This window comes from Oncorhynchus keta, chromosome 13 (assembly GCF_023373465.1).
Source record: "Oncorhynchus keta strain PuntledgeMale-10-30-2019 chromosome 13, Oket_V2, whole genome shotgun sequence".
NCBI classification, from domain to species: Eukaryota; Metazoa; Chordata; class Actinopteri; order Salmoniformes; family Salmonidae; genus Oncorhynchus; species Oncorhynchus keta.
In genome coordinates, this window is record NC_068433.1 from 21,664,692 (window position 1) to 21,687,854 (window position 23,163).

Below are 23,163 nucleotides of genomic sequence, written 5' to 3' on the forward strand. Positions count from 1 at the left end.
AACGTGGTAAATTGGCCATATACCACAATCCCCAGAGGTGTCTTTTTGCTGTTATAAACTGGTTAACAATGTAATTAGAGCAGTAAAAATGAATGTTTTGTCATACCCGTGGTATACTGCCTGATATGCCACGGCTGTCAGCCAATCAGCATTCAGGGCTCGAAGCACCCAGTTTCTAATTGTGAATTGTACCTCAGGGTGACTGGAGCCCTCTCCAACTCAGTTAGGTCAGTGGTATAGAGTGTGGTTAGAGAGGAGGAGTTAGAAGTAAAAACACAACTGTTTAAGAGCCACAGAGTAGTTGCCTTTTTTGGCCTCTCTTAACTTAGATCTCTGTTGTGTGTGTTGGTGATTTGGTTATTTTTTTATAGGGTGACCCTGAGGGTCAAAGTACCCAGCAGTAGACAACTGTATTATACTGATCACTTCTAAAGATAAATAAAGAGTTAAGCCAAAATAGCCTTTGGCTTTGCACTGATCACAGCCCCCTATTTCGAGAAGCACCTTTTAAGGAGAATATGATTGGGGTCTGAGTTAGAGGAGGGGCAAGGGAGGAACACATCACTTCCTGTAGTTTGAGTGAGAAGAAGAAGTAGCTCAGTGTAGAGTGAAACCTGCTGAGGTGAACATCACTGGGCCTCTCATAGACTGAGCGATGAGATGCCTATTATGTCTCTCTCTCTCTCTCTCTCTCTCTCTCTCTCTCTCTCTCTCTCTCTCTCTCTCTCTCTCTCTCTCTCTCTCTCTCTCTCTCTCTCTCTCTCTCTCTCTCTCTCTCTCTCTCTCTCTCTCTCTCTCTCTCTCTCTCTCTCTCTCTCTCTCTCTCTCTCTCTCTCTCTCTCTCTCTCTCTCTCTCTCTCTCTCTCTCTCTCTCTCTCTCTCTCTCTCTCTCTCTCTCTCTCTCTCTCTCTCTCTCTCTCTCTCTCTCTCTCTCTCTCTCTCTCTCTCTCTCTCTCTCTCTGAGTATGTTTTGCCAGATTTACTGTCCACCTGCCAACCGAGTGTTGTTGGTGAAGCATCTAATCGTTGAATCTTTTTTTTAAATGGGCAAAATATTTAGGTGTGTGTCACAGGTGTGACTGATTGCCTCACTAAATATCCCTTTTAACCCCTGTTTCTGTTTGTTTGAGGTACGGCCACCCACAGGAATTGAGGCAGTCCAGGGGCATGGTGGATCCCTTTGTTGGCTGAGAGCGCATGTGTTTGTTGAGATCATACAGAGGACTTTCAGTTGAAGCAATGGTACTAAAGAGAGAATATGTTTTCAGGGCTTCACCACTTCCTGTGTCATTTTCTATTTGTTTTGTTTTTTCAATTTTGTGTTTTGTTTGTGATTTGGAAATTTAGAAAACAATGATGAAAGGGAACGTGTGACCACCACTATTCCCTATTAAAAAGTGTTGTTTGTTGAAACTGTTGTCCGCCTCTACTTTACTCTGCCTGCTCAACCCAGATCCAAACGAACCAGTGTCCGGGTTCCCAAAGGCATCTTAAGGCAAAGTTAATAGTTAGAACCATAGGATCCTGTGTTTCTAATAATGAATTTAGCCTTAAGATGCTTTAGGGAAACCGGACCCTGGTCACTTTTCCACCATGTGTAAATGTGTGGGTGGTTTGAGAGGCATTTGACAATAAAGGTGATGTGAGACAGAGACACTGATCAGCTGTAACTTGTAACTTTCCACTGCATTAGGCCTAATGCATCATTCTCTTTCTCTGCTTAAGACGAGCACCCAGCACTACACTTCTCTTCATCTGTTCATCTGGACGATAAATACCAGACCAATGCCCCTCAGTTAGATGTGAAAAGTACGTGAAGAATATAAACAAGCTAAAATGATTTCTCATACCCTAAGCATTCAACAAGACTACAACATCCATATTCTCTCTCACTTTTCGTGAAATAAAAAACTATTTTCCTTCATGATAACCTCTGGCACCTCTGACCAATGCGCTCAAGACATACTGGAACAACTTTAATCAGTATCAATGTGCAGAGTGATATTTATTCATGTTTACATACAATAGCTGCATATACACAGGGATATGGCAAAAGCAAGTAACATATTACATAAATCTACTGACGTTTTTTCTTATATGTATCTATTTCCTGGTGGTGTGGATGATGATGAAGATGGTCAGACAGCAGAGGAGAACTCCAGTTATTATGATGTTGAGGATTCCCAAGTCACCTTGTAAAATAACATAACTTACTCAATCACAGGCTGTTGAATAAGATGCTGGGTCCTGGAATCTGCACCTTTTCCAGAGCAATAAAATGTTAATTCAAGACCTCAATCTCAATCTAGTTCAGGTACTATACTGTAAAATACAGTAGATACAAAGTGTATTGTCAGAAAGAATATGTTTAAATCTTAAGTACATAGGCATGATCCCCCCTTTCGTTTGAATAATAAGTTTGCATTAATACAGCTGGCTCTACTGCTGCAAATAACTGAGAGTTGGCCAGGCAGAGTTTTGTCCTCTGTAGATAGAGCCCCATGATGTGTATACTGGTCGTGCATACTGGTCTGTCAGATGAGAGTGAGAGTCAGGGGGTTGGTGGTCTTACATGAATGGAGTGATGATCCACAGGCCTGATTGGGGTCCTCTATAAGTGTCAGTTAACGCCCATATCCTGCAGTTTGTTCTTCGTGGTCTAATTGACAATATACAATTTTACAGTGCCTCAACCACAGCGTGAGGTGACAGGAACGTGAAGGCTGGAGCCAGTGATGGCCTGATATTATTGGTTAGTAGCCATGACACCCAGACTTATCTGAAGGCTCTGATCATGAGCCAAAAGCCCCGTTTCTGAAAAAAACTGTCTACTTTTGTAGCTGTAGCTACAGCCAGGCAAGGGTTAGGGTTAAGGTTAGGCTAGGTCTTTGGTTGGGGCTGGGGTTAGGGGTTATGGAATCGCTTTAGGGTAAGTGGATAGCTAGTTGAACATCTATAAACCATCTGTAGGGGACTATCTAAATAATGCATAACCAGCACTAACTCTGATAGGCTGTAGCCTTGTGTACGTACATCTTTGTGGTCAGAAGTTTCCACGGAACAATAAAACAATCAGACATCAAGCCATCACAAATTTGGCATCAACATTTTTTTCTTCAGTGCTTTTGAGATCACACCTCATCTTTTCTGAGACATTGAGTTATATTTGTTATGGTTTGTTACCAAGGCAGTTTGATTTGCATACTAGATAATGATGTTGCTAATTGTGCTCCTAGGGCCTGTGATAAGCCGTGTGGTAACTTTGGTCAACATGCACTTTTAGGAAATCTGTATTTCTTCTGGACACAGGGATTCTGATAACCCACAAACAATACTTTTGACCTTATTTGACCTCCAACACTTTCTGTTCATAGTTTCATATTGCCGCCAATCTAAGCCTTGTTTACACTTACCTGACAAACTGACAAAAATATCTATCTATCTATCTAATATCTAATATCCGCTGCTCTCATCCTTCTAGACCTATCGGCTGCCTTCGATACTGTGAACCATCAGATCCTCCTCTCCACCCTCTCCGAGTTGGGCATCTCCGGCGCGGCCCAATTGCGTCCTACCTGACAGGTCGCTCCTACCAGGTGGCGTGGCGAGAATCTGTCTCCTCACTACGCGCTCTCACCACTGGTGTCCCCCAGGGCTCTGTTCTAGGCCCTCTCCTATTCTCGCTATACACCAAGTCACTTGGCTCTGTCATAACCTCACATGGTCTCTCCTATCATTGCTACGCAGACGACACACAATTAATCTCTCCTTTCCCCCTTCTGATGACCAGGTGGCGAATCGCATCTCTGCATGTCTGGCAGACATATCAGTGTGGATGACGGATCACCACCTCAAGCTGAACCTCGGCAAGACGGAGCTGCTCTTCCTCCCGGGGAAGGACTGCCCGTTCCTATCACGGTTGACAACTCCATTGTGTCCTCCTCCCAGAGCGCTAAGAACCTTGGCGTGATCCTGGACAACACCCTGTCGTTCTCAACTAACATCAAGGCGGTGGCCCGTTCCTGTAGGTTCATACTCTACAACATCCGCAGAGTACGACCCTGCCTCACACAGGAAGCGGCGCAGGTCCTAATCCAGGCACTTGTCATCTCCCGTCTGGATTAACCGCTGTTGGCTGGGCTCCCTGCCTGTGCCATTAAACCCCTACAACTCATCCAGAACACCGCAGCCCGTCTGGTGTTCAACCTTCCCAAGTTCTCTCACGTCACCCCGCTCCTCCGCTCTCTCCACTGGCTTCCAGTTGAAGCTCGCATCCGCTACAAGACCATGGTGCTTGCCTACGGAGCTGTGAGGGGAACGGCACCTCAGTACCTCAAGGCTCTGATCAGGCCCTACACCCAAACCCAAACAAGGGCACTGCGTTCATCCACCTCTGGCCTGCTCGCCTCCCTACCACTGAGGAAGTACAGTTCCCGCTCAGCCCAGTCAAAACTGTTCGCTGCTCTGGCTCCCCAATGGTGGGACACACTCCCTCACGACGCCAGGACAGCGGAGTCAATCACCACCTTCCGGAGACACCTGAAACCCCACCTCTTTAAGGAACACCTAGGATAGGATAAAGTAATCCTTCTTACCCCCCTTAAAAGATTTAGATGCACTATTGTAAAGTGGCTGTTCCACTGGATGTCATAAGGTGAATGCAATTTGTAAGTCGCTTCTGGATAAGAGCGTCTGCTAAATGACTTAAATGTAAATGTAAATCTACCTATAACATCAATCAAACAAGGTCTGCATCCGAAATGGCACACTATTCCTTATACAGTGCCTTCAGAAAGTATTCACACCCCTAGATTTTTTAAACATTTTGTTGTGTTACAAATTGGGATTCAAATTGATTTAATTGTCTTTTTTTTTTTGTCAACGATCGACACAAGATACTATTTTAATGTCAAAGTTGAAGACACATTCTAATGTGTAAAACATTCATGAAAAACTAAACACTAACATAACTTGATGAGATAAGTATTCAACCCCTGAATCAAAACATGTTATAATCACCTTTGGCAGCAATTACAACTGTAAGTCTGTAAGAAATTCTTCAAACTCTGTCAAATTGGTTGTTGATCATTGCTAGACACCCATTTTCAGGTCTTGCCATAGATATTCAAGCCGATTTAAGTCAAAACAGGAACATTCACTCTCTTCTTGTTCAACAACTCCAGTGTAGATTTGACCTTGTGTTTTAGGTTATTGTCCTGCTGAAAGGTGAATTAATCTACCAGTGTCTGGTGTAAAGCAGACTGAACCAGGTTTTCCTCTATGATTTTACCTGTGCTTAGCTCCATTCCATTTACACTTTGTATTCAGGAAAGAAAGTGAATTTCTTTGCCACATTTTTTGCGATATTACTTTAGTGCCTTGCTGCAAACAGGATGCATTTTCTGGTATATTTTTATTCTGTACAGGCTTCCTCTTTTCACTCTGTCAATTAGGTTAGTATTGTGGAGTAACTACAATGTTGTTGATCCATTCTCAGTTTTCTCCTATTTCAGGCATTCAATTCTGTAACTGTTTTAAAACTTCTTAGGGATCAGCATAGTTTTTTCAATTTGAGCCTAAAATGGCATACCCAAATCTAACTGCCTGTAGTTTAGGCCCTGAAGCAAGGTTATGCATATTCTTGGTACCATTTGAAAGGAAACACTTTGAAGTTTGTGAAAATGTGAAATGAATGTATGAAAATATAACACAATAGCTCTGGTAGAAGAAAATACAAAGACAAAAACAACCTTTATTTTTTTATTTTTGTTGTACTGATAACTTGAAGAATGAGCAAACTACATGACATTTAGTATGAAGTCACCCAGGTGTCCTTCACAATTTGCCCAAATGTAACCAAGTAGCCAAATTGGTAAATTGATACATTTTCAAGAATATAACTACATAGAAAACATACAAAAATTCTATGCTAATAAAAAATACAAGTTTACACACTCCCAGAAATGTCAAATATTATGGATCATTAGCTTCCCTACATAAAATGTACTAACAGGAGACCCAACAAAAATGCTGATACAATGTCTCCAAACACAGAGGTGAAATATTTAGGACAAGGGCCAAGTTAGCAGCCAACACTGATCTAATGTCTTTAGTGAAGACACTACAAACACAAAGTAAAAAAAAATATAAATAAATGAATAAATTAATGTACACGTTATTTACAATGACTGTACCTACAACACGCCCTCTACACAAGATTATGCTGCTGGGCCCAAGTCCCTTTCAGCTGTAAAGCACTTACCATCCTCTACTTGTAGGCTGGCTGGGTATTCACACCTCTAGGTGGCCAGGCGGGGGTTTGTTGTGGAGCCAGAGGGAGCAGAAGTTCGGCTGAGTGGGGGATGGAAAGCTTGAATGAGGTCTCTTTGAAGTCAGTCTTTACCACTAGAAAAATCAGTAAGAACTCAAGTTTATTACTTATTATATTGAACCTTTATTTTAGCAATACATCAAATAAACAACAGCATATCTATAAACATATATTATATTTGAGTGGAGAACACTGTGGTGAAGGTTGTGTACCAATCTTTTTTTTTTTTTTTAATTAACCTTTATTTAACTAGGCAAGTCAGTACAAATTCTTATTTACAATGACGCTTATAATTGTGCGCCTCCCTATGGAGGAGGTGCAGCCTGGATTCGAACCTGCTACTGCAGTGTGTTAGACGACTGTGCCAGTCGGGTGGCCAATGTGTATTGTATGTTGACTTTGACATGTTGTGGCTTTCGGATTTACAATATAAAATCATTTAAATATAAAGACTCGTATTTTACTTACCAGTCTATGGTAATGTTAGCAGGTAACGTTAGCGTTCTCTCCTTTAGCTGTTATCTATTACATTTTTCTGCAAGAATATCGTCCAAAATCTGTATACTTGGACTTTGAGATAACTTTTCCAGTATTAGTAGCCATATTGTTCAACATTTGCAAAACACTTAGTGTTCATAACTTCATAACTCACAGATATGCGTAACCACACGCGCTTCGCCATATTCTTGCATGAATGTCCAAAAGGAAGAAGCCCTCTTGTGCACAAGATTAGCTGGACGATTGTGCGATGGATACAGGGTTTCCACATACTCCTGTAAAGCCCAGCTCATTGGCTATCTAGCCAGCTTTGTTTGAACATGATTGGTGCTCATTTGACAAAGTTACAGTCGATCAAGTGAACACTGCCCGTGTCATCGGCACGCCATGACTACTAAAATACTAAAATTGGTGTCCTATAGGATATACTACATGTCAAACGATATAGTGAAGTCTGGTTACATTCTAGGGTGTCTGAGGAATAAATACGAACATAATGTGACTGGTTGAAACAACATTTCACAGATTCCTTTCTTTGCAAGTTGAATGTGTGGAAATACAAAATCGATTGTGAATGCTATATGGACCTTTTTAGGATATGGAAAAGGACTTTATCTAAGAAAACAATACTAAATGTTATCTCTGGGACCCTTAAGATGACATATCAGAGCAAGATTTCAGAATGTAAGTCCACATTTCACCTTTAGATGTGAATGTATGAAACCTATCCCTGTGAAAAAGTGTTTTGTTGTTTTGTGCTCTCCTCAAACAATAGCATGGCATTTTTTCGCAGTAATAGCTACTGTAAATTGGACAATGCAGTTAGATTAACAAGAATTTAAGCTTTGAACCGATATAAGACTCTTATATGTACCGACATTTTTTGTTTCGCTAAAATCTGCGTACATGACACACGATTTACAACTGTCCAATTGACAGGACACCGATCCCGAAGAATTTTTAAAGTCACAATTGCCCTCATGGTGAAATCCCTGACCTGTTTCCTTTCTCTCCGGCAACTTAGTTAGGAAAGATGCCTGTATTTTTGTAGTCATTGGGTGTATTGTCCAAAGTATAATTAATAACTTCACCATGCTCAAACGGATATTCAATGTCTGCTTTTTTTTTACCCATCTACCAATAGGGGCCCTTCTTTGCAAGGCATTGGAAAACCTCATGTTAAACATTATTATTATGTGACTTGTTAAGCAAAGTTTTGCTCCTGAACTCATTTCGGCTTGCCATAACAAAGGGATTGAAAACATAATGAATACTTAATTAAGACATTTCAGCTTTTAATTTTTAATTTTTAATTAATTTGTAAAAATTCCACTTTGACATTATGGGGTATTATGTGTAGGCCAGTGACAAGATATCTAAACGTAATAAATGTTTTAAGGCTGTAACACAACAAAATGTGGAAAAGTCAAGGGGTGTGAATACTTTCTGGGGTGTGCACTACGTTTGACCATGCAGGACCCATGGACCAAGAGCCCTATGGACCCTTGCAAAAAGTAGTACACTATGTAAGGACTACAGGGTGCCCTTTTGGATGAAACCACCCCCACCTTCTACAAACTCTGTCTCTCCGAACCACACTCGTACCACATTTATGCAGACCACAACCTGTTGTTGTCACGATGTTCATCTTGCAGAGGAAATAGTGTGTTATAAATGGCATAACACATAAATGACATAACGTAAAAGCTTTCAATGACTTGAGAACGTTTGGGGAGTATACATGTCACGTAGAGTAGGCCAGAAGGCTAAACTGGATAACCTAACCTCTATCAAAATAAAAAGATGGCGGAACCGCAAAAGTTCTTCTGTGCAAAGGTGTTTATTTACAAGTGATTCCGGAACAAAAAAAACAACAGTACTGCCATCAACGTCTACCTTATGGGACAGCTTAAAAACCATGCTGCCCCATCCACAGCTCAATCCAAAAAAAAATGCCTCTCCATGACTGAAAGAGAGGCTCCTTTTGTAGGGCTAGCCCCTCCCCTTAGAACAATTAACCCTGGTTAATTAATCAATTAACAATACAAACCTACATTTTCCATGAACTAAACATACTAAAGGATATACATTGCAACACGGTTTTAAACAATATCACAACATAACATTTACAACATTACATCACTACTGACAATATCTTTCAATATGCCCATATGCATTAATGAGCCATTTGGGACAGGCACTATAAAGCCAACCCAATTCCCTTAGCTCGGGTCCTTTTCCAGCATACCCGGAAGCTACAGAGATGGAGAGAGAGGAACAGAACAAACAAACAATGCGCTCATCCACAACATTGATAAGTATAATAATTATTGTATCTCTCAAATATGAACATTGACAAGTGTGAAATGCATGCACCAAGACAGAAGTTAATTTGTGTGTCGACCCACATTGTTAACTTATCTTATAATGGCGCAGGGAGGAGTGATGAATGTGTGTGCGTTAAAGAACCAAATGCTGCCCGCGGCCAGTTGACGGACTTCTACGTCACAATACAAATATGAAGGAGTATCTTTTTAGGTGTGAGCTCTTTCTGACATTTGTTATGGTTTGTTACCAAGGCAGTTTGATTTGCATGCAAATAATGATGTTGCTAATTGTGTTGATAATGCCTTTGAAAAGCCTTGTGATGTCTTTGTTCAACATGCACTCGATTTCACTATTTGTGCTGCACTGAGGGATTCTGAGGAGGTTGATAACCTGCCCTCAGGTCCAACACTTTCAGCCCATAGTTTTCATGTTGTTATTTTCAGGGAGGCAGGAGGGTGGACCGTGCACTCATCAAGGCTTGGTTTACTTTTAGCTGACAAAAACACACTGTGGCAAAGAAGGGGGTGATAAATGGCAGATATGTGACCGCAGAACTAATAAACAGGCTCTGCCCTCTCACTCAAATGGCCACCCCGGCCAGAACTACAGATCACAAAATGGCCGGCCTCCAAAAACTACAATCTCCAGAAGCAAGAGTGCTCGGAAGGTGGGGCCGACTCACAGATAACGGGTCAAGACAAACTAGGAAGAGAGAGAAGAAGGGGATGGGGGAAAAAGAGACAATATATATCATCTGGATTAACCGTATATGACCTGGACTGTTTGGACTTACCTGTTGGTATTTGAACCTGGACCGACTGAGAACCCGATTCGTGTACCAAACCCTTCTATCCTTGACCATGCCTGAGGCCTGGGTGGACTAGGACATAGAAACCAACATACAGGTACTGTCCTGTTCGAAAGAACTCTCATTTTGGGGTGATTTTGGTGACGGTCTCCTGCTAAACTTATGACAAACTCTCCTAACCTTGAAGAGGTTTGTCACACTACCTACAGCATCAACCAAATGACACGTGTGCTTCTGAAATGGCACCCTGTGGGCTCTGCTCAAAAGAAGTGCCTCTGGCCAAAGGCAGTGCACTATATAGGGAATATGGTGCAATTTTGGATGCAACCAAGGTCTCAGCCCCCACCATCACACCAAAACTCCTTCCTGAACCACACTCATAACACATGTTTATATGCAGACCAGAACCTGATGTTGTTACGATAGTCATCTGACAAAGGAAACAAAATACTTTATCACATTTGATGCCTGATATCTATCAGAATGCTTTCGATGACTTGAGAAAGTATTGAGAGGATATACAAATAGTATAGATACAATCTCTTTGTGTGAGCACGATAGAGATGTAGTGAAAGTAGGTATGAGGAAGTACAGAGCAACCTTCCCCCTGCAGGTCAGGGCCTATATTGGTAATTTTGAGATCCATCAGAATTAGACAATATGTAAACGTAAAAGCAGTCTTCAGTGTGTACATTCAATAGTTATGTATGTATGTATGTATGTATGTATGTATGTATGTATGTATGTATGTATGTATGTATGTATGTGCACCAATAGTATTCTGTCTGATGTAAAATGATTTGCCACAATGTCCAAAATTCCTGAATTAAACTGCTGGAGAAAGCATTTGTGATACCAATGAATAATGTTAATGTTAATGTTAATGCTACTAATACCTTTTATGAGCAGTTGTGTAAAGTATTTAAGTAAAAACATTTTAAAGTACTATTCAAGTAGTTTTTTGTGGTATCTGTACTTTACTTTAATATTTATATTTTTGACAACTTTTACTTCACTACATTCCTGAAGAAAAGAATGTACTTTTTACTCCGTACATTTTCCCTGACACCCAAAAGTACTAGTTAATGAATTCACACACTTATCAAGAGAACATCCCTGGTCATCCCTACTGCCTCTGATGTGGCGGACTCACTAAACACAAATGCTTTGTTTGTAAATGATGTCTGAGTGTTGGAGTGTGCTCCTGGCTATCTGTACATTTCAAAAAGAAAAAGGGTGCTGTCTGGTTTGCTTAGTATAAGAAATTTGAAATAATTTTTTTCACTTTTGATACTTGACTATTGTTTAGCATTTACATTTATTTTTGATACATAAGTATATTTCAAACCAAATACTTTTACTCAAGTAGTATTTTACTGGGTGACTTTCACTTTTGAGGCATTTTCTATTAAGGTGTCGTTACTTTTACTCAAGTATGACAATCGGGTTCTTTTTCCACCACTGTTTGAGTGTGTAAATTGGAGCTTTCCAATAATAATCATGCCGTATTACCATAAACATTCAAATTCAAGATCTAAAATGAGGGCAAGCATTTTTGCATGTGTTCCACAGGGTGTGCTTCTCTCTCGATATCTTTTTGAAGACATGTAGCATGAGGACAGAAAAAGGTCAGAGGGGAGGGTACGGCTGTCCTGTTCTGTCTGTTCTGTCTGTTTACTGATGTCACAGCAGCCAATCAGGCCTGTGGACCCACACTCCAGTAGTGTATAAAAAGACACCCATAACCTCTTGACTCTCACTCCCATCTGTAACACAGGACGACTAGTCTACGCATGAGAAGATGCCGTCATCAGAGGTGGAATTATACAATGACCCAACTACGTTTATTTTCTTTGCTGACATTTAGTACAGGTAGGTTTAAGGAATCCATATGTATGAAAACTAACTGCATTAGAAAATGCTGACAGAATAGAGGGATGAGATGAGACTAAAAACATGTGAAGATACTCAAGTCATGTAAATCTTTGTTTTTGTCCTTTCTAAAGGGTGGTCTACTACCACCAGACAGTCTAATGTCCTAAATACATTCATCTCTGGATACACAGTTGGTTTGAGATGTTTCATCTCAGAAACCGAAGGAAGTTACTTCAACTGGTTCAAGATGACAGTGGGACAAGCTTCAGTCTGCATGCTATCACTTTACATTCACTCCAACATTCTATGGGGAGTTTAACAACAGCACCTGGTTTGTAGCAAGGAAAGTGGAGCTAGTTTTGTGCTGACTATTGAAGACGCCAGACCATCAGATAAGGGGATGTGTTACTGTGCCACACGAGATTGATGCCATGATCTTCGGAAAGGGTGTGTTTCTTTTGCATTAGGGTAATATGTGTATTATCATGTGGTTATCAGGCTCTTTTAAGCGGTTATATTAAAACTAAAACAATTATGATAACCTTGGTTTTACTGTGTTATAAAGGGTGCAGATTCCAGGAACCAGCATCTTACTCAGCAGCCTATGTCTTAGTCAGTCCAGCCAGGAGACTCTGTGATTCTGAACTGTATAATACACACTGAGATCTGTGCAGGAGAACACAGTGTCTATTGGTTCAGACATGGCACAGGAGAATCCCATCCAGAATAATTTACCCACATGAAAATAGGAGTGATTAATATGTCTACAACCTCCCCAAGAGGAACAAGACAAATCAAACTCTAAAATCAATTTGCTGATGCAACTCTGAATTGGAAAAGGGTCGAAGACAAAGCTTACAAAATTTGACATGTATTCCTGTGTTTCTAAGAAAGAATATCAACAACTTCCTTTAAACCCCAAACTCCTAGCTTTAATTGTGTCCAACATCTTGAGTTTGATCGCCATCGTTGTCCTTACAGGGTAAAACTCTTTTACTAGTGATTTGTGTTTCTACTTAAATGGCTCCTGCCATTTTGTGTGGTCATTCACATGTGACCAGGGGCGTCATGCACCCAAAAAATCTGAGGGCGCACAAAGTATGTGAGAATGTCTGAGTGGTGGTCCGTAGGGGGGCTAGGCCCCGTCCGTACATTAATTTGTTCCAACACATTAAAACGTTTTTCCTGCAATCTAGAGCCATAATCATTGTGCTTAATTCTATATATAAAAAATATATATAAAAAATGTATATATATTTTTTTTCTGCATGTCTTACTTCTTTGTCTGCATACTTCTCTGCATCTTCTGTTAAAATCTGGGTAAAAGATTGAAGGGAATGTGAGTCTTATTCAGTACATTTAGTTATTGCTTGCTTTTCTAAAGTCTACCAACCTTGTCAGCAGGCATGCCAGCTAAGATCGTAAGACAAGCTAGCTACTCTAACATGATTGAGAGCCTGAAATGGCTTCTTGGTAGCTAGTTATGAGGTTCGGTGATTGGGAATCTGGGCTAGCCAGGACCGAGTTTGGAAAACCCTGCTCTTCGGCGATGTCTTGACTTCCCTGATCTGTGTGTACACCACCTATCCAGCAGAGGGCAGTAAAACTTCCACAAAGGGAACAGACTACAGGCAAAGGAAGGATCTCATCATTCACGTTGCTTTTTTAAAACATTTGAGTAATTTAGCATACTCTTATACAGAGCGATTTACAGTAGTGAGTGCATTACATGTTCATACTTTTTCGTTACCAGTCATATGATGATGGCCATATGTTGGTTTATAGAAAAGGATAGATTATCTGCAGTGTGGCCTGGCTAGCCTTCCAACATTATGTACAGTACCGTTGTTTGGAAAGGACACTATCAAACCAGAGTGAAGAAACAAGATTATGGTTTTAATTATTTTATTATGAGTGCATGACATATCAGGGAAAAAAAGTTTATTAGGACTATATACTTTTAAATCCAAGTATTCAAGTAGTACAGCTGTAAAAACCACTACAACTATTCACAATATAGGCTGCAATATACAGTTGATGTCGGAAGTTTACATACACCTTAGCCAAATACATTTAATCTCAGTTTTAAACCTTTCCTGACATTTGAATCCTAGTACAAATTCCCTGTTTTAGGTCAGTTAGGATCACCACTTATTTTAAGAATGTGAAATGTCTGAATAATAGTAGAGTGATTTATTTTCAGCTATGTCTTTCATCACTTTCCCAGTGGGTCAGAAGTTCACACACACTCAATTAGTATTTGGTAGCATTGCCTTTAAATTGTTTAACTTGGGTCAAATGTTTCAGGTAGCCTTCCACAAGCTTCCCACGATAAGTTGGGTGAATTTTGGCCCATTCCTCCTGACAGAGGTGGTGTAACTGAGTCAGGTTTGTAGGCCTCCTTGCTCGCATACGCTTTTTCAGTTCTGCCCACAAATTTTCTGTAGGATTGAGGTCAGGGCTTTGTGATGGCCACTCCAATACCTTGACTTTGTTGTCCTTAAGCCATAACTTTGGAAGTATGCTTGTGGTCATTGTCCATTTGGAAGACCCATTTGCGACCAAACTTTAACTTCCTGACTGATGTCTTGAGATGTTGCTTCAATATATCCACATAACTTCCCTCCATCATGAAGCCATCTATATGTGAAGTGCACCTGTCCCTCCTGCAGCAAAGCACCCCCACAACATGATTCTGCTACCCCCATGCTTCACGGTTGGGATGGTGTTCTTCGGCTTGCAAGCCTCCCCCTTTTTCTCCAAACATAACAATGGCCATTATGGCCAAACAGTTCTCTTGTCGTTTCATCAGACCAGAGGACACTTCTCCAAAAAGTACGATTTTTGTCCCCATGTGCAGTTGCAAACCGTAGTCTGGCTTATTTATGGCGGTTTTGGAGCAGTGGCTTCTTCCTTGCTGAGCGGCCTAAAAGAGCGAATAAATAAGGCCATCTTAACCATCTTAATCAGTAGGCCTTCTCTCCACATAGTGTTATAAGCCTTTTCAATGTAAAAAAAGACAGTAGCCACTACTTCTTTCATGACCAGTGTATATATATATTTTTTTACTTCATTGCTCACCTTTATTAATGCATCCATAGTTTATCTACCTTTATGCAATCCACTTTGACATTGACTCTATAAACCTCTATGCTCTATGTTCCAACAGCTTACACAAGTTAGAGGTCAGTGCTATTGGTCTATAACTATATCAGCACATGAAGGGTTCTTACCAGGCTTTACAAAAGTTAACATTACTGCACGTTTCAAACCAGAAGGTATAACTCCCTCACTCCAAATTGTATTAAATAATCCCAGGAAAACATGTATGACCTCATCGGGTAGATGCTTAAACATTACATGGCACAACTGATCATGACCTGGGGCTGGAAATCCACAGCCTATCAAGGCTGAATGCATGTCATGTATGTTAAAAACAGCATCCAAAGAAAATTCAACAGTATCCCTGTTCTTATACACATTAACATGAGCATTTAAAATCGCACACCTGCGTTGCTTATATACTTCATCCAAAGTAACTCCACTATGTACCCTAAAAAATGTCTTCCCCATCAGCTTTTTCTTTATCAGTTACGTCCATTTTCTGACCCACAACCAAAATGGAATTCGAGATGCTTGCTTCTTCCAGTCATCTTCTTCAACATAGACCATACATCCCCCAGCTCAGTAATCCTGCCTATTGTAGAGCAGATCTGTCTCCATACATTTCTTGACAGACTTAATGACCCTATGTACTAAAGCTCTCTTCCTTTGGAAATCTACTAGATTCTCAGGAGTCATATTCCTACGCAACACTCTGTAAGCCCTATTTGTTTCTCAAATAGCCACAGTGCCCTCTTCAGTCCACCAAGGAGCCACATTGCTTTTCTCACCCACTTCACTCACTGGCACATATACATTTGCAGCACTCAAAATCAGAGAGGTCACAGAGGCAGCACATACATCAACTGTCCAACAGACTTCAAGCAATGATCACCAAACTTTTCCCAGTCTGCTTTTTGAAAGCACCATCTTCTGACTGTTACCCCAGCTGGAATAGTAACATCCAAGTTCATGGTGCATGAAATCGGGAAATGATCACTTCCAACAGTAGAATCATTTTATCAGGTTTCAGGTAAGACCCAAGTGCAGACTGTGTTGAAGTAACAATGTTTATTGCAAAAACAGGGGCAGGCAAACGACAGGTCAAGGCAGGCAGGGATCGATAATCCAGAGTAGTGGGGCCCGAGGTACAGGGCGGCAGGCAGGCCCAGGGTCAGGTCAGGCAGAGGTCGGTAATCCATAGTAGGGGCAAAGGCACAGGACAGCAGGCAGGCTCAGTCAGGAAAGGCAAGGGTCAAAACCAGGAGGGCGAGAAAAAGAGAGACTGGGGAAAAGCAGGAGCTGAGACAAAACGCTGGTTGACTTGAACAAACAAGACGAACTGGCAACAGACAAACAGAGAACCCAGGTATAAGTACCCAGGGGATAATGGGGAAGATGGGCCACACCTGGAGGGGGATAGAGACAAGCACAGGGACAGGTGAAACAGATCAGGGCGTGACACATACATTATATTCCATTCATACATAAATGTAATAGAGTTAGAAGCCATTGTGAGGCCCAGGCAGGATGTAACCCCTCTAACATCAACTCTTGTACCACATCCATTGTTAAGACATACTAATGCTCATATATTCCACAATAGTACCATTAGCATCTGTATGTGTGCTTTCCAATAAACTACTATGTGCATTAAAGTCGGGAACCACATCTCTCTAGTGCCCAATTTTCCTGATATTTCATGAAACATCACTACAGATAGTTGACGACAAGGGTTGTAAAAATTCTGTCACTTAATATTACTCCCTGAAATGTAGATTTCCACAATCACACATTCATATACAGATGGCACAGTTAAATGACGATATACAACACCTTCTCTTATGAACTTAACACACCCACCACCCTGTCCAGTTGATCTATCAGGTCTGATTGAGCAATAACCAGAAATAATCAAATCAAGATGTAAAAGCCATGTTTCTAGAACACATATCACTTCAGGTTTGATCTCTAAATCAATGACATATTTGTCTCCTGACCGTTAGCAATAAGGCTCCTAGCATTACACTGATGGATAACAAAAACAATAACACTAATTATAATCATACTGAGACATTCCATCATTAGGATTATTAGGAGTCAACATATCAACAATCATGGCGACAGTAACATCTGTTACCCCTAAAAACTCTGTAGCTGCTTCCACAATCTTCAACTTGGCAGTTCTTCTTTCCACAAACGCGGGCAGGTTGATAACCTTTCCAATGAAGGCTAAAAAAGTCAATCTGATTAACTATTAAGGTGTCCTTTGAAGCAACACATATTTGTGAGCGCAAGATTTCTGAACAGGTATCCTATCCGTGTCTGGACCAACATAAGTAACATTTCTTACAGTAGGTCCACTAATTCCAGCAGTAGCCCTACTAGCTCCATCATTCTGCCTAATAGTTAAACCACTCTGCCTTGATGCCTCTGCATAAGAGACATTATGAGTGATTTTATATCTTTGGGCATCTCTAGCCTCTTTCTGGCATCCACCAACTGCTGTTACTGTGTGCCCCCCCTCCCCATTTACACAATTTAACCTTGACATTGTTTCCACATTCAACATAATCATGTTCCCCTACACACTTGGCACATCTTTTCTTTCCTTTGCACAGAGCCGCTACATGTCCCATTCTTTGGCATTTTAAAACACATGAATTGAGGTGGGGCAAACTCTTTGTAACAGTGAAAGCCAGGAAGCCCATCTGTTCTGTCTTTGGTTCAACCTTCTCGAACATGAATAACACTGACAGGCTTTCACTTCTCTGCCTCTCTTTCTTACTGAACAGCCTTTTGGCTTCAACCACCATGACCCCTCTACATTTTATTTTATATCATCTATGGTGGAACCCCAGAAACGACCATCCTCAGGCTAGCCAAAGTTCTAGGGACATGACCTGTGATTTTCTTCCCATTGAGAGTTTTCAGAATCTTCCCTTGCTGATATATAAAGGCCATATATTACTTTTCCATATGGGGTTACTGAAATTTGTAAGGAAGTTGCATGGAGCCTGCAAAATTGAAATCATAAACAGACATTCCCTAAAGAGATAGAGCTATTGGGGAATTCTGGAATTTCCCAAGGCAAGCAGCAATTCACTGTCTACGGTGGTGCGATGTAATATGGTCAATGCTAGAAGGTATACGGCTTTTGTCAAATGAACGTCAAAATGTTGACCTTTTGTGCATTTTAGCTAACACTAACCATTTTCCTAACCTTAACCTAATTATTATAACCTGCTACGTTAACTCTCATAAACGGTTGCATAAATTCTCATAGCCTTCAAATTCTCCTAACCTGTTACAAAAAGTCCAATCTGACAAAAACTGTATCCCATCTAGTCATAACCATGAATGGTGGAGCGCGTGCTTGCTGACTCAACGGTTATCCCCTTCCTGTTGTTTTGCTCTCGGCAGTACTATCACAGTACAGTATGGTTTAGAAACTCTGTTGAACTATCATAGATAGAACATATCTTTGTTACTATCCTCCGACACCCATTATAGTTCGCACAAAGGTTGTTGCGCCAGTAGGCAGGCAATAGTTGTTGTACCCTTTCAAGTAAGCAAGTCAACAGTCGGAGACGCATACTTACTGTATGTAGCCTGATCTTTGCAGACGCTGCGTGTACAATTGCTACAACTACCTAATTTTACAGGTAAGATATAGCCTAGCAAGTTTGGTAGTGAACATTCAGAATGGTTTTGTTGTTTGATTGAATGTCATGACATTTCAATATCAGTAAAATCTTCGACAAGTCTAGTCATGTTATTAGAGCTATAGAAAAACATGTGTGCAAGAATGTTGCAGATCGAACATGTTCTTCACTTCTGACAATATAGTAGACTGGCTGTTGTGAAAAACTGTTTCCTAAACTGGCGGAGTATGGGTTGTTCCACCAATTAGGTGTATTTTGAGTAGTGTAACTTCTATATAATATATATATATTAGAGTCATTCTAACAACATGACAATACAATTCGTTGAAATAAAACGTTATTTCACATATATAATATATATATATAAAATATATATATATATATATAAAATATATATATATAAAACATATATATATATATATATGTATATATATACGTATATATATATATAAAACATATATATATATATATGTGTGTATATATATACGTATATATATATATAAAACATATATATATATGTATATATATACATATATATATATATAAAACATATATATATATGTATATATGTGAAATAACGTATGTGAAATAACTTTTTATACATATATATATATATATAAAACATATATATATATGTATATATGTGAAATAACGTTTTATTTCAACGAATTGTATTGTCATGTTTTTAGAATGACTATAATATGGTAGACTGAACTTCTACTAAAATAAACGGACCAATTTGCCCGATTTCTGGCAACTATTTTTGGGAGAAATAATGCACACGACGGACCTGATCTCGCCCATAATTCGACAACCATGAGTGCCTATTAAATCACCCATAAATCCCCACGAGGGAACTTTTTGTGACAATAACAATTATTATTCGAGAAATGACCGTGGAAACGCCTTTATGAGCAAATATTGATTTAATAACCATCATATCGACGTAAACTTGGGAGTCACGCGATGATATGTTGTGTGGTCCACCCATTACTATTCGGAAAACCATGCAGTTTATTGAACTACCAATGAAATAAATTAGGATGAATTGCACAGAGTGGTGAATGTGCACGGTCATGAGCTTGTTGCTCCTTTCCATTTCCAATAAATATCGAGGGTCTTACTCTGGTGACATGATGATCAATGCTTGACTGCTGTATGACAAATACTAATATTCTCTCTCTCATCCAAAATAATCTCATCATGTAGACTAGACAACCCGCACAGCCAACCTGCACTGTATCTGCGAGCTGTTCGCTAGAGAGTACATGCCAAGGCCAGAGTAAGCACATTTCATTTAACATAACAGTTTTTGAGACAAAACTATTGATAGAGTTGAAAATGTGATGGAACCACATTGAACTTTAGATTATTATTCAGTACATGAAAATTTGCTAAAAAGTATATTTTGTGTGTGCTAATTGTAACCGGAGAGGGACGTAGTAAGCAACACTGTTACACTGTCATCAAGCAGTGATTTTTATCTGCAGAACGTCTTTTTGGTGGAAGCACACCACCAGTGGGAAAATTCACAAACAATATTGTCTTTATGCAGATTTTAGAATATTTGCATTAAAATATGTCGCCAATTGGATGGAAAACTAGCCAATGATGGTGAAAACATGGATAAATGTTGGGGTTGAGTGGGTTCCAAAAGGGCTGTCCCCATGAAATAACCCTTTTTGGTTCCAGGTATAACTATTTTGGGTTCCATGTAGAACTCTGTGTAATGGGTTCTACCTGGAACCAAATGGGCTTTACCTGGAACCAAAAAGGGGTCTCCTGTGGGGACAGCCAAATAACCCTTTTTAGGATCTATATAGAGGATGCAGTGGAACATGTCAAAATGCTGAATATTGACACTTTAGCAAGTCTTTATTCATACATTTGTTTTTGATGTATTGCGTTTTCCATGTGGTCTATAGTAAAGAGCACGTCATTTAATATAACAGGCTTTTAAAATTCAACATTGGTGCATAATTTCTACTTAAAATATCTGAGGCAAAAGGCACTCATTTCATGGAACGACCCATATAAAATAGGCTACATTCATAGCACAGTGAAATTACTTTCATCAAGTGAAAGTTTTAGAGGAAATGCTGAATGAGGCTGGGTGTGTGGAATGATGCAATTCTGACAAGTCTTCCTTAAAATGAGAACTAAAAGTGTTAACAAAACAAGAGATTTTCTACTGCTTCATGGAAATACCCTGACATTTCTCCCTATGGAATTGTGCAATAGAATGAAATGTTTTTAATTTCAGTACCCTGTCTGAGCTGTTATTCTATTTCTATTAATAAGACTTGTTTAAGTGCCAGAATAACAAAAAAATAGTCAATTTAATAATTATCTCTGTTTTTCTTTCAGACCAATTGAAACTGAAAGTCAGCATCCTTTCAATTGCAAAAGCTATCATAACACACATCATGGAGCTGCCTCACACCATGGAAACAGAGGAGCTGATGACCTACCTCCAGATCCAGCTCTACCACCCCCAGCAGGCCTCTAAGGCTCTTTACCGCCTGCTGCCCCTGGACGCCAGGCACAAGCACCCAGCCGAGGACCCCCTGAGGCTGGGCCGGGACGCCCACGGATGCACCTTTGCCCTGGCCGACCCACGGGTCTCCCGCAAGCAGCTGGCCTTGCAGGCCTACCTCACCGCCAACAGCCCTGACATGCTGTTCTCTGTGCAGAACCTGAGCCAGAAGGGACACGTGACGGTCAACGGGTCAGAGTTGGGGTACCTGGAGAGGGCAGAGCTGCCGAATAAGGCCCTGGTCCGGTTCGGGGAGTATGAGCTGCTGATACGTCGTGAGAATGGAGAGGCAAAGGGGAGCTTCGAGGTGGAGTTTGGGGTGCTGGCAGTGCCTCCTTCCAGAGAGGTGGGCGTGCCAAGTATTGTTCCCGTCATGGATACAGGCTCAGAACATTCAAACAAAGACATCCCACCACTCATGAGCCATGGGCCGATAGAGATGGATGAGACAATCATGTACCAATCATGCAGTATGTTTCTCTCATAGACAATGATTTTCTCTTTACCTAGTAGCAGTTGTCTTTAAACAATATTGATGTTAAACATTGTATAATCTCGTGGACAGGAAGTGACAAACCTTAACAATAATCTTACTTCTGGGTAACCGAGATTAAACATTCTGTAAACGTAATCATACTGTTGACTGAATGTAGGGGCAAGCAATTGGGACCTCAAGTGTAGTTTTTCTTATCACTCCGCAAGTGTTACTAAGACTGTTACGTTATTAAATCAAATGTGAAACTAAAGCTTCAGAATATTGACCTTTTTCATGTAGTTCAAGTATCAGTGTTAAATGAAAGATGGGGAAGGAACATATGGTTTTGTAACTGTTTTGTAAATGTTGACTATAATAATAAAACTCTTTTTATTTGATTATTGTGTTACATGTCGTATACTTACCAAAGCCTTTAACAAGTAATTCAACTTTTATTTGCAAGGCACCAAGGTTTCTGAACCAATCAGACGGCCCTGAATGTGTTTGCATTTGGTGAAGGGTCAGGGAGGTACATACAGTGGTATTCAGACCCCTTGACTTTTCCCACATTTTGTTAAGTTACAGCCTTATTCTAAAATTGATTGCTGAGAATTGTTATTTATTTAATCTACACACAATATCCCATAATGACAAAGCAAAAACAGGTATTTTTGTTTTGCTCACTATTACAAATAATAAAGAGATACATAACATAAGTATTCAGACCCATTGCTATGAGACTTGAAATTGAGCTCAGGTGCATCCTGCTTCTATTTATCATCCTTGAGATGTTTCTACAACTTGAATGGAGTCCACCTGTGGTAAATTAAATTGATCGGACATGATTTGGAAAGGCACACACCCAAAAACCAAGCCATGAGTTCGAAGGAATTGTCCGTAGAGCTCCGAGACAAGATTGTGTCGAGGCACAGATCTGGGGAAGGCTGTAATCACTGCCAACGGTGCTTCAACAAAGTACTGAGTAAAGGGTCTGAATACTTATGTAAATGTAATATTTCAGTTTTGTATTTTTAATCCATTTGTTTCTAAAAACCTGTTTTTGCTTTGTCATTATGGGGTATTTTATGTAGATTGATATGGGAAAAAAACTATTTAATCCGTTTTAGAATATGGCTGTAACGTAACATTTGGAAGAAGTCAAGGGGTCTGAATACTTTCCGAATGCACTGTGATCCAGAAATCTGTGGAGAAGTAGCGTGCCGTTTGGCCTGAGCAAGGCGTCTGGGTAGCCAGGCAAAGGGCCACTAGCTCTGAGGAAGGTATGGCTCATCTGGACTTGGGCTTGCTCCTGTCAGTTCTCTTTTGCTCATCCATCCGCAGGAGTTAACCCCCTGTCAGCTGCCCCTCCTGGAAACAGCAATAAACCCCAGAATCGGACGGAGAGGACCGGTGGATGAGGTAGCCATTTCCCCCATGTGAGTGATCCAGGGAGTGGGTTCTGTTCTTTTGGAGAAGGTCCAACTGGGTTAGAGGCTATGCGTCTCGTTCCCTGTATACAGGGATGTGGACAGAAATGTAATAAAG

The 23,163-nt window shown here is 40.3% G+C and overlaps 1 protein-coding gene and 1 pseudogene across 2 annotated transcripts; both read left to right on the top strand.

Annotated features, from left to right (window-relative positions):
* Positions 1-11,577: 11,577 nt before the first annotated feature.
* LOC118392725 (uncharacterized) lies at positions 11,578-12,826 on the top strand (annotated as a pseudogene).
* A 5,492-nt stretch (positions 12,827-18,318) lies between these two features.
* On the top strand, positions 18,319-22,016 carry LOC118392039 (TRAF-interacting protein with FHA domain-containing protein A-like). Of its 2 annotated transcripts, XM_035783658.2 has the most exons (3): positions 18,319-18,607; positions 19,817-19,889; positions 20,975-22,016. In XM_035783658.2, exon 3 carries the CDS (start codon positions 21,034-21,036, stop codon positions 21,628-21,630), a length of 597 nt encoding a protein of 198 aa, XP_035639551.1. In that variant the 5' UTR covers positions 18,319-18,607; positions 19,817-19,889; positions 20,975-21,033; the 3' UTR covers positions 21,631-22,016. The 2 variants fall into 2 exon arrangements, with proteins under 2 accessions (XP_035639551.1, XP_035639552.1); XM_035783659.2 differs by lacking the exon at positions 19,817-19,889.
* Positions 22,017-23,163: the final 1,147 nt, after the last annotated feature.